The following is a 15,631-nucleotide window of genomic DNA, read 5'->3' on the forward strand; positions in this document are numbered from 1 at the left end:
GGACTTAAATTTTTATCCGTTTCACCCCACATCAATTATATCACTTCAGAAGATATGGATTTAACTGCTGGAGTCATATGGATTACTTTTATGTTTCCTTTATGTGATTTTTGGAGCTACAAAGGTCTGGTCACCATTCACTTGCTTTGTATGGACCTACAGAGCTGAGATATTTTGCTACAAATCTTTGTTTGTGTTCTGCTGAAGAAAGAAAGTCATACACATCTGGAATGGCATGAAGTGAGTAAATGATGAGAGAATTTTCATTTTTGGGTGAACTGTCCCTTTAATATGATGAATTGCTTGGAACCCTGTATGAACTTGAGGGGAACTAGTTTCATACATGCACTAAAAATCCCCTTGACACAGCTGGTTAAATGTAATTCCAAAAATGGCTAAGAAAAGTGAAGTTAGTTCTAATAAAATCTGTAGCATCATTTGTTTGGAGATGTGATTGGTTTGATATTTTGTCTCTAATGCAATGACATTTTTAATTGTGACTTAAGTGCCCAAACTTGTCCAGATAACTTTTGGTGTCACTGTAGGTCAAATTAAAATAAGGTTACATTTAATAACATTAGTTAATAACATTAGTTACCATGAACTAACACTGAAAGATACTTTTATGGCATTTATTTATCTTGGTTAAATTAATGTTAAAATCAACATATTCTGTACTTACTAAAATAGAAAGTTGTATTTGTTAACATTAGTTAATGAACTATGAACTAACATGAACTAACAATGAGCAATTGCATTTTTATTAACCAACATTAACAAAGATGAATAAATACTGTAAAAAAAAATATATTGTTCATTGTTAGTTCATGATACCTTATGCATTTACTTATGTTAACAAAGGTAACATTATTATAAACTGCTACCAATTGATCTTTCTGATATGTATTGATGTGAAGTGGTTGTGATTTACATTTTATTGTTTGTAGTGGTAAGGACTAAGGAGTATTACCGGACTGCAGTGATCTTGTGCCACTTTCCATCATTGACAGACTCTCTGGAAAGAATCTGAGCCTCTCCACTGCCCAGCTGGTAACTATCAGGGAAAACACAGCACATTATGTTTAGATCAGCTACAAAGATATGATCTAGATCAATCTACTGATTCCCACAGACCCCCTACATCAACCCCTACCACTAAATCTAACCCTAACCTTCCAAAAAGTAACCATTTAAACACGATTACTATATTAACACAATTTTACTGTAGTAAAACCATGGTTAATTGCATTAATACTATGGTTTCTGCCAAAACACAAGGTTACAACAATATTACTACAGTAAAACCATGGTTAATTTTACCTGGATCAAATCTTTCTCTCAACTCCCCGACCTTCACTGTGACAAAAACACTGCGAGGCAATCAACCTTTATATTCCTATTTATTTATTCTTTTAAGTGGTATTAAAGGAAATATTAAGAGTGGAGACAGGAGACAGGATGGGAAAAAGTGGGACAAAAGGTGGATTCGAGCCCAGGTCATCCACATATCTTTAAACCCCACGCCACTACAGCGACACCAGGGATGCAGTTTGTCTTAAATTTGTATGTTTCCACCAGACTATTTGAGCGCAAATAAACGCGCTGTGTGGCAGGTGCTTTTTACACCTAGTGCAAACAGTCACTCTTTATGATCTTATCTTCCTATTCGTGCTAAATAAATTACATTTTGAGTAGTTAGAATAACAGTGACTCACATCAAATTCATAGTGGTGGAACTGCTCAGTCACTCACCTAAACACAAGATGTCCGTTTTGTATACCAAGACTTATAAAGTCCTTGCCCTTTCCTTGTTCTCCAAGTTCCTGGAAAGTAATTTCAGTGGAAAATTAAAGTTAGTCTCTCATATAAGTCATTGGGGAGGGAATATGGTTGAAAAACGAAGGCCAACATGTTGCATGCCGGTCACAATGAATACATATATTCACGTGTGCCTTTGATTCAAGAGCTATACTAATATGACATTCTCATTTCAGACATTATTCTCATTGTAATATAAACTCAGCAAAAAAAAGAAACATCCCTTTTTCAGGACACTGTATTTTAAAGATAAGTTTGTAAAAATCCAAATAGCTTTACAGATCTTTATTGTAAAGGGTTTAAACAATGTTTTCCATGCAGACAGGAAGGACAGCTGATCGTCCTCGCAGTGGCAGACCATGTGTAACAACACCTGCACACGATCGGTACATCCGAATATCACACCTGCGGGACAGGTACAGGATGGCAACAACAACTGCCTGAGTTACACCAGGAACACACAATCCCTCCATGAGTGCTCAGACTGTCCGCAATAGGCTGAGAGAGGCTGGACTGAGGGCTTGTAGGCCTGTTGAAAGGCAGGCCCTTACCAGACATCACCGGCAACAATGTCACCTATGGGCACAAACCCACCTTCACTGGACCAGACAGGATTGGCAAAAAGTGCTCTTCATTGACGAGTCGCATTTTTGTCTCACCAGGGGGGATGGTCGGACTCACGTTTATCGTCAAAGGAATGAGCGTTACACCGAGGCCTGTACTCTGGAGCAGGATCGATTTGGAGGTGGAGAGTCCGTCGTGGTCTGGGGCAGTGTGTCACAGCATCATCAGACTGAGCTTGTTGTCATTGCAGGCAATCTCAACGCTGTGCGTTACAGGGAAGATATCCTCCTCCCTCATGTGGTACCCTTCCTGCAGGCTCATCCTGACATGACCCTCCAGCATGACAATGCCACCAGCCATACTGCTCATTCTGTGCGTGATTTCCTGCAAGACAGGAATGTCAGTGTTCTGCCATGGCCAGCGAAGAGCCTGGATCTCAATCCCATTGAGCACGTCTGGGACCTGTTGGATCGGAGGGTGAGGGCTAGGGCCATTAACCCCAGAAATGTCCGGGAACTTGCAAGTGCCTTGGTGGAAGAGTTGGGTAACATCTCACAGCAAGAACTGGAAAATCTGGTGCTGTCCATGAGGAGGAGATGCACTGCAGTACTTAATGCAGCTGGTGGCCACACCCCCCTTTGTTCAGGGACACATTATTCCATTTCTGTTAGTCACATGTCTGTGAAACTTGTTCAGTTTATGTCATAGTTGTTGAAACTTTTTATGTTCATACAAATATTTACACATGATAAGTTTGCTGAAAATAAAAGCAGTTGAAAGTGAGACTACATTTTTTTTTTTTTTTGGCTGAGTTTATAATGATACTGATGAAAGTGTCATAAGGATATAATTTCTCTTATATTTGGTTGAGCAATGGTAATGCATTGCCAAAAAAATAAGCACAGTGTTCAAACATCAATTTAGTATTTCCTCATTAGGAACAGTGATACATATTCTTTCCTCTAATTTTATAACATTGTGTGTAAGCCCTTAAAGGTCTGGTAAACCTGGAATAGGCTGGATTATTGATTAACTATAATAAATATGAGCTAAACTGTTGCGGGTAAACAGGTTAATTAACTGAACAGTTGGAAAGCAGGTAATACATATGAAATCATGAGGCCAATTCTGTGATAAATAAAGCACAGCTTTGAAAGCATGCATAAAACATGCAAACATTAAATGATAAAGTGAACTTTTAAGAACAAGTAAAATTCATTGATAATGTCTAAGCATGTTTTAGATTGGATAGTTCACCTATAAATGAAAATTCTGTCATCATTTACTCACCCTCATGTTGGTTGAGTAAACTCAATACAAAAGTAACGTTAGCCTCAGTCACCATTCACTTTCATTGCATGGAAAAAAAAATGAAAGTGAATGGTGACTGAGGCTAACATTCTAACATCTGTTGTATTCCATGAAAGAAAGAAAGTGATATGGGTTTGGAATAACAAGAGGGTGAGTAAATGATAAAATTATTTGTATTTTTAGGTGAGCTGTCCGTTTAAATGAGTACATTGAAAAGAGTGGTAGCAGCCAGTCAGTCACTAACACGGAAATTTAAAAAACACAGTAATGAGTTCAATGAAAGGTGAATATAAAGTGCTGCTTTTGAACGTTTGAAAGTAGCAGGTCAATCCAAGTGCTGTAATGTTCTGCTATATTGCATTACATGCCAATATATTCTGAGATAATGACATGTCCATGATAATGGTAATGCAGACATACTTGTGTGTCTGACTGCTCGTGGAGAGTGGAAACCTTTCTACTAGCATGCTTCTTAGGAAGGCTTAGAGCGCCTGCAGGCTCCTGAGGAGGATGAAGGTGAGTTAGCCAGACAAACATGCAGTGAAGCCATTAAAAACGTGCTTAAGCGGTGCAGTCACAACAGCATATTCCATCCAATCCAGAACCGAGCACACTCATTTTACTCATTTTAGTGAAATGATGCTGTGTATATACACTAAGTGTAAAAGACACGGTGCATGTAAGTTAGCAATGATCACAATGTGAGTGCATGCATCCTGAGATCCAGTGCACCCATGTGCACAAACATACCACTCCCTGCCACAGGATGAGGCCATCCCTAGAAACAGTGCTGATCTCTAACTCAATGGTCTCTGGAGAGTCAGGGGCACTGAAACAAAGCGAACAGACAATACTGCTTCACAATGCTCAAAAAAAAAAATTGAATAATAATTTAATGTTTACAATAATGCACTTATAATGAAAGACTATGGGGATTTCTGAAGGGTTTAAATGGCAAAAAAAAAAAAAAGTGCAGCTCTTATTTTTGTTTAAGACCCTACATGAACTCTTCTGTAAAGTTGTCTAAATTGTCCTTTTAGCCGTGAGACTACTGTTCTCGGCAGATGAACATCTGGTTCTATGTAACTCTGCTGGTATCCTTGGGCATATTGTGTGACATTTCTTTACATAGTCATAAGTAGAAATAGTGGATATAATTTTAGAAAGACATGATTAGTAAGCAATTTTATCAAACTAATCTCATGTAAATTTGGCCCTTCAAACAGTGTACAATATATGCTTATCCCAGTGCAGAGACTTCCACTGTAAGTGCATTACTGTGAACACAATTTGCTTGTTTTTACAAACTAAGGGACAAGTAGAAATTATTTTCTGTGGTAAGTGAAACTGTAACATTTCTTTAAATGGATGTTACTGTCTTTTTAAGGGATAGTTCACCCGAAAATAAAATTGTTCTCATCATTTACTCACCCTCATGCCATCCTAGATGTGTATGACATTCTTTCTTCTGCAGAACACAAACACATTTTTTTAGAAGAATATCTCAGCTCTGTAGGTCCATACAATGCAAGTGAATGGTGATCAGACCTTTGTAGCTCCAGAAATCACAATGTATACAGAGAAGTAATCCATAAGACTTCAGTGGTTAAATCCATATCTTCAGAAGTGATATGATAGTAAATGAGTGTAAATGAGAAATAGTTAAAAATGTAAGTCCTTTTTTTACTCTAAATCTCCACTTTCACATTTACATCTGAAAGTCACATGTGGTGCCTGTTTATTTTCACTTTCACATCTAAAAAAGGACTTAAATATTGTTCTGCTTCTCACTCACACCTATCATATCGCTTCAGAAGATATGGATTTAACCACTGGAGTCATATGGATTACTTTTATGTTTCCTTTATTTGATTTTTGGAGCTACAAAGGTCTGATCACCATTCACTTGCATTGTATGGACCTACAGAGCTGAGATATGTTCCTAAAAATCTTTGTTTGTGTTCTGCAGAAGAAAGAAAGTCATAAATATCTGGGATGGGATGAGTAAATGATGAGAGAATTTTTTCATTTTTGGCTGAACTATCCCTTTAAAGCCAAATTAACATTGTACATAGAGTAGTCCTTTATCATTTTGAGATACTGCACCCTCACCTTCGTGGGAACATGAGCTTTGGAAGGGCAAGATATCCATCATCATGGAAATATGCAGAATATTGAAAAGGAGAGTCTGCAAATGAGAAACAGAATAAACTTTAAACTGTGACTTAGTGCCTACTCTCTGTGTAATACTGCCACCTTGTGGAGCTTCCCCATATGATAGAATGCTTAAACAGCATACAAAAATAGTATAGAACTGACCTATGTCCTCCTACATTAAATCAGATCTGAACTGTTGCAGTAAAATACTATTGAGTTGCTTACTTTGGCAAAACTTTAAAGTTAACATTTTTTTAACATTCTCTCAAGATCACATATATCAGACTTGCTGCATTGTAATATAAAAATGCAAATACAAAGATGAAACATTCCTGTTCAAGTGACATTCACAGTTGGAAACAACATTACACATTCCTCACAAACCATTCTCTCCAACCACATAATAACCGGAACACCCTCAGGCAGTTTAGTGCTTACCCATAAGTGCTTCATGCTTTATTCACAGCGTTTCTGGCCTTAAACTCACCTGTTTGGCCAGCTCAAGTGTTTAAATTGAGGACATTTGGTTGTTAGTAGCTAATAACATCTGTTTGTTCACAGCGTGAGGACTTCTTTTTTGCAGAATTTGCTGTAGGTGAAAGTGATAGTGCGGAAAGAATGTTTGTTGTTGGTTTCGCAACAAAGAGAAACAAAGATTTGATGAGAAAGAGATCAAAAATTGAAACTGCAGAGGTCGAGTGACTGACCAGACAAGATGCCTCTGGAGATGCTAAAGGGGAATTCTATGTAACAGATGTGTCAGCCCTAAGAAAAAGTCACGAGTATTGCAATTATTTCATCGCAATTAAAAAAAAAAATCCATTAAACTTCAGCATTTTACAATGAGGACATAGAATTCCCCCTTTTCAACATTTAAACGTCACAGATGACACATAAACAATTAAGTGCAGATAAGACATTAAGACAATTAATTTGGTAGCACATTATTTCAGGGACCTATTTAAAAGGCACTAGTATCAATAAGCTTTTGTGTTATAAAGTGCCAGCTAATCATACATATTTTATGAATACTTTAAGAGATGGCGTCAATCACCTCTTAGATGTGGATTTTATTAGATATGATTTGGTGATATACATGATCACAAAATCATTATACACAAACATACTGCAAAACAATTCATAATCAGTATTTTGGTCTTGATTTCCAGTAAAAATATCTAAACATCCTTAAAACAAGATTTATTTATATTTTAATATATTTATTTTTATTTTATAGAAGCACAATTCCATAAGCTATTAAGACATTTTTGAAACAATATAGCTTTCAAAACAATTCAGTTAACTTAAAGAATTAAAGGGTAGTTCTCCCAAAAATGAAATTTCTCTCATCATTTACTCACCTTCATGCCATCCCAGATGTGCATGACATTCTTTCTCTGCTGAACACAAACAAAGATATTTAAAAGAATATTTCAGCTCTGTTGGTCCTCACAATGCAAGTGAATGGTGACCAGAACTTTGAAGCCCAAAAGGCAGTGTACAAGTAATCCATAAGACTCCAGTGGTTAAATTTGTATCTTCTGAAGTGACATGATAGGTCTGGGTGAAAAACAGATCAATATTTAAGTCCTTTTTTAATTGTAAATCTACACTTTCACTTCCACCTTCTGGTGTGGAAGTGAATTTCACTTTCACATTCAGCCACCAACTGGTTGGGGCTAGTCAAAGGTGCAGATTGATAGTAAAAAAGGACTTAAATATCGATCTGTTTCTCACCCACCTTAACCACTGGAGTCGTATGGATTACATTTCTGTCTCCTTTATGTCATCTTATGAGTTCTGGTCACCATTCACTTGCACTGTATGGACCAACAGAGCTGAAATATTCTTCTAAAAATCTTCATTTGTGTTCTGCATCAGAAAGAAAGTCATACACATTTAGGATGGCATGAGGGTGAGTAAATGATGAGAGAATTTTTCATTTTTGGGTGAACTATCCCTTTAAGTGTACTTCACTTCCACTGACAAATAGTTTTTTCTTGTCTTAATATTTTATGCAATTTTCCCTCTCACGATATTGCATATTGTTTAAAGGATGCTTACATAGTTTTACTAGGAAATCGACAGATTAAAATGTTTTCATTATTTGTATGATTTTGCCCCTGATGGTGCTAATAAATGAGCTGATAGCAGCTCTCTTGCACATATAACCATGTAAACAGACTCCTTAAAACAATGTGCATCACTCTTGTCTTCCTTATTTTTTCCATTGCAGTTGTTTGTTGTTTTATTTGTGGTGTTAAACGGGCTATGGAGCCCCAAGGAGGACACTCTCCTCTGGTTAGTGACGAGCGTGACAGGCAGACTCAGTATTTGTCATACTGTACCATTTCCCCCACTACCCTTCAAATTCCACAGCACCTCGGTGAAGCTGGAGTCCTGCCCTGTGTGTGTGGGATATATCCATGAGAGTGCAGGGGTGAGATACAGTCACATGTGGCCAACACGCTACTGCTGTTGTTAGGCAGTCTGACTGATGTCGCCACGGTATTTTATGGAGAATATCCCTGTGGAGCTTACTGGTGAATCACTTACAGCTGTGGTTCAGTCTAATGTAATGAAGCTGTGGAGAAATGCCTTTGCTCCCACAGAGGAAGTGAATTCTAAAGTGACTGTGAAATGATAAATGGGACTAAAGAGACCACTAAATTCTCATTAAAAATAATAAAATAATGTAACATCTTGCACACGTGGGTTTTAGATGGCAGTGTGCTTATCTCCAAACATTTTAACTGGCAATATTTATATGTAATGTATGTTAGATGTTTACTTAACTACATGGCCAAAAGTATGTGGACACGCAAATTTGCTGGTTGAACATTTAATTACAGTATGGCTGTGGGGATTTGCCACCATTCAGACACAAGTGCATCAGTGAGGTCTGGCACTGATGTTAGGCAATGAGGCCTGGCTCGTAGTCAGCATTCCAATTCATCGCAAAGGTGCTCAATTTGTGTTCAGGTCTGGGCTTTGTGCCGAACAGTCAAGTGCTGCCACACCAGACTCAGTAAACCCTTTCTTTATGGAAGATTGCTTTGTGCACAGGGGTTGTCATGCTGGAGCAGCAAAGGTATGCCCCATTCTACACAAAATGTTTATCTAAGGAGACAGCATGGCTATATGTTTGATTTGATGAACATGCTAGTAATGTTTCAGCTGAAATAGCAAAAAAAAGTCAATTAGAAGGTAGTGTCCAATATACATTTGGCCATAGAGTGCATTTCCTAAATGATGGTCACTTTGGGTATAAGCAGCTGACAATTGTGTAATTTTAATAGATTATACAATTATACAGTATAATAGAAATATACCGTAAAACGTGTGCAATAACAATCACTATACAGATAGCAAAGATCTTATGCAATAAGAAAATAAATTACGTCTAGAAGGTTTGCACCAACCTTTCTCACAGTTTTTGCCTGTGTAACCAGCAAGACACACACACTGGTTATTGACACAGCTGCCACCGTTCTGGCACTGAGAACCATCTCGACAGGTCTCCTTCACTATCTCACAACGTTCACCTGAGAAACACAAAAAAAGAAAGAGAAATTGAAGAAAGTGGAAAAACTTGAAGAGGGGGGGGGGGAACTGATGAAAACACAATATGGTTGCATTCTGTTGCTCAGAATATATATATTTTTTAGAACAACTCACCCTCGTATCCTTCTGCGCAGAGACACTGGTACTCATACTCAGCACTGGCCATACAGGTGCCTCCGTGCAGACATGGCCTGTGGTCACATGGGCTGTTATCTTGACACTGGCTGATGGCCCTGCTCTCAATGAAGCTGTATGAAAGATCCACCTTCTTTCCATTGATGAAGACCTGTGAAGAGAACACAGATAGGAGGTAAACAAAACAAAACAAATAATTTATATTTATTCATTTAGCAGATGCTTTTATCCAAAGCGACTTACAAAATAAGGAAGGATACAACATAAGCGATTCATCTTAAGGAGACAGTAACATGAAAAACAAAACATTTGTATTTCAATGTGTCATTGATTTGCTACTGGCAAATCATTTCATTTGACAGAACCAATGTAACCAGATAATCCTCTCATGGCACTCACCTCTCCTATGCATCCATCAAACAGCATGCTAACATTTGCAGGTTTGGGCAAGATGTCCATGCTGGGTACTCCTCCTAAGTACATGGGTGTGTGGATATTAAGGCCCTGAGCCTTGCCTGGAGAGGACCGTGTAATCTCTCGTGCATGATCCACCTTCAAGGAGCCGTCTTTATTGAGCCGCTCAGCAACAACATGATGCCACTGATCCAGAGACACAGGCTCTTGACTGCGCAGAACAGCTTGACCTGAAAGCCAGGAAGTGAATAGTATGTTAAGCCTGCAAAACTGCAGGAGATCCAGCAACTGTATAAAGTATTGTTATAAATTTTGCTATATAAAGTATCACATAATCTACATTCAGTCTTTTATTGTCGCAAAATATACTCTGCACCCTGATAGGGTGATCAGAACCCTGACAGAAAGCAAGGATCTTTTTGATTGCAGAATGCCGTGATTGACTAATCAGAATCAAGTATTTCAGAGAGGCATGTAATAAAGATAATTAACAACTCGGACCATATGACAATGTCAAAAAATGGTTGTTAAATTAATAGATGTTCAACGAATGAAAGCACAATGCTTCTGGCTTTCAACATATCTAAGATTACCTTACACTCATGGAATATCATGATATCATGGTTTATCACCTGTTCCAAGTTCATAACGGAACTCAACATGTCCATCCACCATAGATAAGGTCACAAAGTCCTCCACTTTCATCTTCTTGCCTCCACTAAAGAACATCAAGCCATCTGAATCCATGGGCTTGAATTCCATCTCAATGCGGAGGTCATTGTGAATATTAGTGAGAGGAGGATATGCAATGTAGGAATCTTCGCCATCAAACAATGGTGTTGTTACCAGAGTACCTGAGATTGCGACAAAGAGGTTAGTGAGAACCACAGTTTCCCTTAAAGTACTTATGGAACTTCGCAGAAAGTTCATCAAACATTCTGCTTTACCATCCATGCACTTGTCTCCAGACTTGCCCAAGTGACAGCGGCAGTCATAGCCCAAACCATTGGGTCTATTAATGCAGGTGGCATCTGGTCCACAGGCCTCTATTTTGGTTGAGGGCAAACAGAACAATGAATCAACTGCAAGACGTTGGTTGATGATTAGACAAATCCTAAAACTCTAGCAAACATGCTAACCTGTGTGACAGTGTATTGAGGAGTGGTGCTGACAGTTGCTCCCTGTGTATCCTCTCTGGCAATTGCATTTGTAAAGACTAGCTGCAGAGTCCTCACACAATCCACCATGCTAAGACAAACACATTAGTTAACCAATATGCCAAAATACACACAGTGTTCTAAAAAGTATTTGGAGACTAAAAAAAATTTCATCGCATAGATAAAAAAATATAAAACAAAATTTAATCTGCAAACAATTATATATATAGCTTTTCTCAGAACTACAAAGTCCAAGATTATCCTAGCAATAGCAACCAGGGGTAGGCAGCGGTGTAGTGTTGGGGTGTTTTTTTTATTTTTTATTTTTAAAACATGGATCTATATGCCTTATAATGCCTCATGTGGAGCAGTTTTGGAGATAATAGAATCAGAATCAGAATCAGCTTTATTGTCAAGTGTGCTCACGTACACAAGGAATTTTTTTTTACAGTGAGACACAGAATATAAAACAAGTTAAGAGTATAAATAGACATACAAATAATAGGACATATAACGGCGTATGTACATGTGCAAGTAGTAATGTATGTGCAAGGTCAGGGTATGTACAGTTATTGAATTAAATATGAGTGAATTTACATATGTACATTAAATTATTTATTTACATTATTGCACTATGGGGGAGCCCTGAAGGCAGTTTAATTGTTCATGTGTTAAATGGTCTGAGGGTAAAAACTGTTCTTGTGCCTGGATGTCCTGGCACTGAGTGCTCTGTAGTGCTGGCCAGAGGACAATAGTTAAAAAGGGAGTGGGCAGGGTGTGTGGGGTCCAGAGTGATTCTACCTGCACGTTTCCTCACTCTGGAGATGTACAGGTTTTGGAGGGTGGGCAGGGGGCACCAATAATCCTCTCAGCAGTCCTGACTCTCCGTTGTAGTTTCCTTCTGTCTGATTTGGTGGCTGAACCAAACCAGACAGTTATAGATGTACATAGGACAGACTCAATGACAGCTCAGTAGAACTGAGTCAGCAGCTCCACTGGCAGGTTGAACTGGTGCGGGGGGATTTCTCCTGAAGTCCACTATCATCTCTACAGTTTTAAGCGTGTTCAGCTCAAGGTTGCTGTGACCACACCAGACAGCCAGCTGTTCAACCTCCCATCTGTATGCAGACTAATATGTAATATATCTTGTTTTTTTTTTTTTTACATATCTACTGTGTGATGCTGAACCATCAGTGTGTTTTACTTGTGCCAGTGTTACGGTGTCAAAATTATCTGTTCATATCTCTATACTTTATTATAGATCAGGGGTTCATATCCATTCCATTCCATTCTCTCTCTTTCTCTCTCTCTCCCTGCTAGATAATTTCTCATTGCTTATCTATCGCAATAGGCTGACTTTTCTAAACAGAGAGCATGCACGTGAACTAAGGTTGAGATTGTCGCAACAAATACCAACAACACGTAAGCTCATCAGTCATTCGATTTATAGAACATCCATATGCACATAAATCCAACTCCTGATGGCATGCAGGTCAGTCATATTACTTGAAACACAGGGGGGAGCTAGAACACTGAAGAGAGCTGATGTTTTTTTGTGTCACCAGATGTAGAAGAATGTCACTAAAGCAGACTACAAAAGTTGCAAAAATTGTCGCTAGTCGCTACATGGCTCTTTTACTCGCTAAGGGGGTGAAAAAGTTGCTAAAATTGTTGGCAACACTGCAAACGCGTGTCAGTGTAATGGCGGCATGGCAACAGCTGCTAAGACAGGACTGGTCAGAAGGGCTTTAAGGCAGGGCTTATCGAAAGGTAAATTACCAACTGGTCTCAAAGTCATTTGGATGTACTGTATCCACAGTTTTCTTGAGCAACAACTGGGCGGCGCCATGATGATTCTAATGGTCTGTTTTGTATTTCTGGTCTCGAAACGCAAAGTAAAAACTGCCAAAACGAGCGATCCAGAGAAGAACAACAACCATTTAAGTGTTACTTGGTGTAAAAATTCATTTCAGGCTCAACTTGTGCCATTGTTGGCTGTCATAACAACTCGATGTTGATATCAACATAACTAACCATCACTTCATGTCATCTACACACTCAGGTGATGCAATGTCTATAATCAATGGTCATATCGACTCTGTGAAATATCGGCATGTTTTTTTTTGTTTTTTTTTTACAAATGTAATACATTTACATTTATGCATTTGGCAGACGCTTTTATCCAAAGTGACTTACAGTACACTTATTACAGGGACAATTCCCCTGGAGCAGCCTGGAGTTAAGTGCCTTGCTCAAGGACACAATGGGGTGGCTGTGGGGATCAAACCAGCAACCTTTATGTTTACCAGTTATGTGCTTTAGCCCACTACGCCATCACCACTAATACCTTAAACACTACATTACCCGCTAAGAATATACGCCGATGCGAGTGAAAACACTGGAGACCGGAAATTGAAAACAGTCGAATCGTGGAACACTTCTGCGTTCAGGAAAAAGGTGGATACTATCAGTCAGTTCCCTTCAAGTTCACCAAATAGCAGTGTAACCAAAGGTGTAGTTCATCACATTAGGACATATTCCACAAACTTTCACTAATGTTTTTACAACCAGAAAATGTCCAAATACTTTTCATTTTGAACAGTTCAGCTATTGTTTTGTCATTTCAAAAAATAACAAACCTCTTTTTATTAAATGTTTTGGTTGAAGAGGGTGCTTGTGCTGGCGTAGTTTAAAATAAAGGCCACATTTTTAGATATTTTGTTATAATGCAATGACATTCAAGCCTTTTTAAGTGTGGCTAAAGTGTCCAAATACTTTTTGGGCGCCACTATACAGTACATGTTGTTTTAATGTGGAATAATCTTTCTTAAAAGAGCTAACCTGACATGGGCGGTCCTTGCAGGTGGGACAATTCGAAACCCCGGTGGAACTTTTATTAAGGTCCTTGAAAATGACCTCATCACCTTGGATAATCAGCTGCTTGATACAACCTTAAAGGGGAGGAATAAACAAGACAAAAAATCATAAGGCGGCAATTGATAATAACATTGCAACTATTCATTCCTTAATTAATTACACAAAAGCTACAAAATACACATGGCACAGAATAAAATATAAGAGTTTCTCACCAACAAACCCTGTAGATAGGCCTGCAGTTTTGGCAAGCATGCTGTAGTTTGGATAACCTCCTACAAACAGCTCCTCGTTCAGATCCAGGCCCTTGAATTTTCCCTACTCATACACATTGTACGTTTCACATTCGTTTAATTTCCACGATACCACCATTTAATAGTCTATTGGTTATATGAGACCACAGAAAAACAGCATATATTGACTAGAGATATGTTAGGTGAAGGGAATGTGTACCTGTGAGGTTCCATTAAAAGGAGCTTCTCCATCCACAACAAGGGAGCCCAGAGTCTGGTTCCTATATAGCTCCACTGTATGGAATTCACCCAGTTTAATGGGAGTAGGGTACCGAATAGTTGCCATCCCAGAGCCCACATCAAACCTGTTGAAAACATTTAATAAAACCAGAACAAGAAGAGGTTTACATATAGTTTCCAAAGCTTACTGTAAGTACCATTTATATTTCATTGATGTAGCAATAATGAAATACAGTATACCTGAATTCAGGCCGACCGCTCAAAAGTCCAAAAGATATGAAATCAGCACCAGTGGTCTTCTTCTGTCCATTATAAAGGATCATACCTGGACATGAAGTGAAAAAGTTACTGTAAGTCTAACACTTGCATTTATCTTACCTAACCATAGAGCTTGCCAAATGCACACACACTGATAAAGCCTCAGTCACTTTCTCTGTCTGTAAAGCTAAAAGTAAAGCAGCATGCTGTGGGTGATACTGCTGGCTAATGGAAGCAGCATGTGCTGCCATGCTCAGCATGACACATTCAATCACTGCCAACACAAGCCACATGCTTAGGCACAAGCCATGACTCTGTTCTGTCTTCATCACATGGGCATAATGACTATTAGATGTTGAGAACTTGTAGTAGTACACACCATAAATTCTGGTTTATTAGTCCCTCTAACCAGCATTCAAATACAGCCACTAACCACCAACAAGCTTGACGTGTCATATTTTATGAAACACAAGAATCACTCTGCAATGGTTTAAATATAAATTGAGAATCACTGTTTATCACTTAATCACAAAATATCAAACCAAGTGGCATTTATTTTAATGAATGTTTGAAGGTAGATTTCAGAAAAGTTCTAGCATCATTTGTTTTTGGATGCCTCTTGGTTTGATATTTTGTTTAACATGTGTCCAAATACTTTTGGACCCACTGTAGCTCTAGATGTACAGTTTCTACTATAGATCTCTAGTTCTATACTGGTAAACAGTGGCTTTGCATTACTGTTTATACTGCACATCACATACTGTAACAATTGTCACTACAAGGTGTAAAAGCTTCAGGCGGTTCATGATAACATTCTTGCATCATGCTGCAACCGATTAGAAGAGAAGCAGAAGTGCCTTAATGAACATTCTAATGTACTGTAATGACTCATGCCTGTATACAGTA

General features: G+C 38.4%; 2 protein-coding genes across 9 annotated transcripts in view; one reads left to right on the forward strand and one right to left on the reverse strand.

Annotated features, from left to right (window-relative positions):
* The window catches only part of LOC127419036 (V-type proton ATPase subunit S1-like), a 691,126-nt gene that overhangs the window by 357,243 nt on the left and 318,252 nt on the right, over window positions 1–15,631 (forward strand). The gene's annotated exons all lie outside the window — the stretch shown is intronic.
* The window catches only part of hspg2 (heparan sulfate proteoglycan 2), a 171,789-nt gene that overhangs the window by 1,050 nt on the left and 155,108 nt on the right, over window positions 1–15,631 (reverse strand). For 5 of the 8 annotated variants that reach the window (XM_051660037.1, XM_051660039.1, XM_051660040.1 and 2 more), the window contains 16 exons: window positions 14,708–14,792; window positions 14,448–14,592; window positions 14,210–14,312; window positions 13,962–14,071; window positions 11,103–11,211; window positions 10,911–11,009; window positions 10,596–10,817; window positions 9,949–10,193; window positions 9,529–9,700; window positions 9,273–9,395; window positions 8,199–8,255; window positions 5,806–5,881; window positions 4,444–4,522; window positions 4,114–4,194; window positions 1,753–1,823; window positions 971–1,054 (listed from right to left, as the gene is read on the reverse strand). In XM_051660037.1, the coding sequence (XP_051515997.1) occupies window positions 971–1,054; window positions 1,753–1,823; window positions 4,114–4,194; window positions 4,444–4,522; window positions 5,806–5,881; window positions 8,199–8,255; window positions 9,273–9,395; window positions 9,529–9,700; window positions 9,949–10,193; window positions 10,596–10,817; window positions 10,911–11,009; window positions 11,103–11,211; window positions 13,962–14,071; window positions 14,210–14,312; window positions 14,448–14,592; window positions 14,708–14,792 (1,861 nt within the window). The remainder of the gene's footprint in view (window positions 1–970; window positions 1,055–1,752; window positions 1,824–4,113; window positions 4,195–4,443; window positions 4,523–5,805; window positions 5,882–8,198; window positions 8,256–9,272; window positions 9,396–9,528; window positions 9,701–9,948; window positions 10,194–10,595; window positions 10,818–10,910; window positions 11,010–11,102; window positions 11,212–13,961; window positions 14,072–14,209; window positions 14,313–14,447; window positions 14,593–14,707; window positions 14,793–15,631) is intronic. The other 3 variants (XM_051660042.1, XM_051660041.1, XM_051660038.1) reach the window with 2 other exon arrangements.

This window comes from Myxocyprinus asiaticus, chromosome 28 (assembly GCF_019703515.2).
Source record: "Myxocyprinus asiaticus isolate MX2 ecotype Aquarium Trade chromosome 28, UBuf_Myxa_2, whole genome shotgun sequence".
Classification (NCBI taxonomy): Eukaryota; Metazoa; Chordata; class Actinopteri; order Cypriniformes; family Catostomidae; genus Myxocyprinus; species Myxocyprinus asiaticus.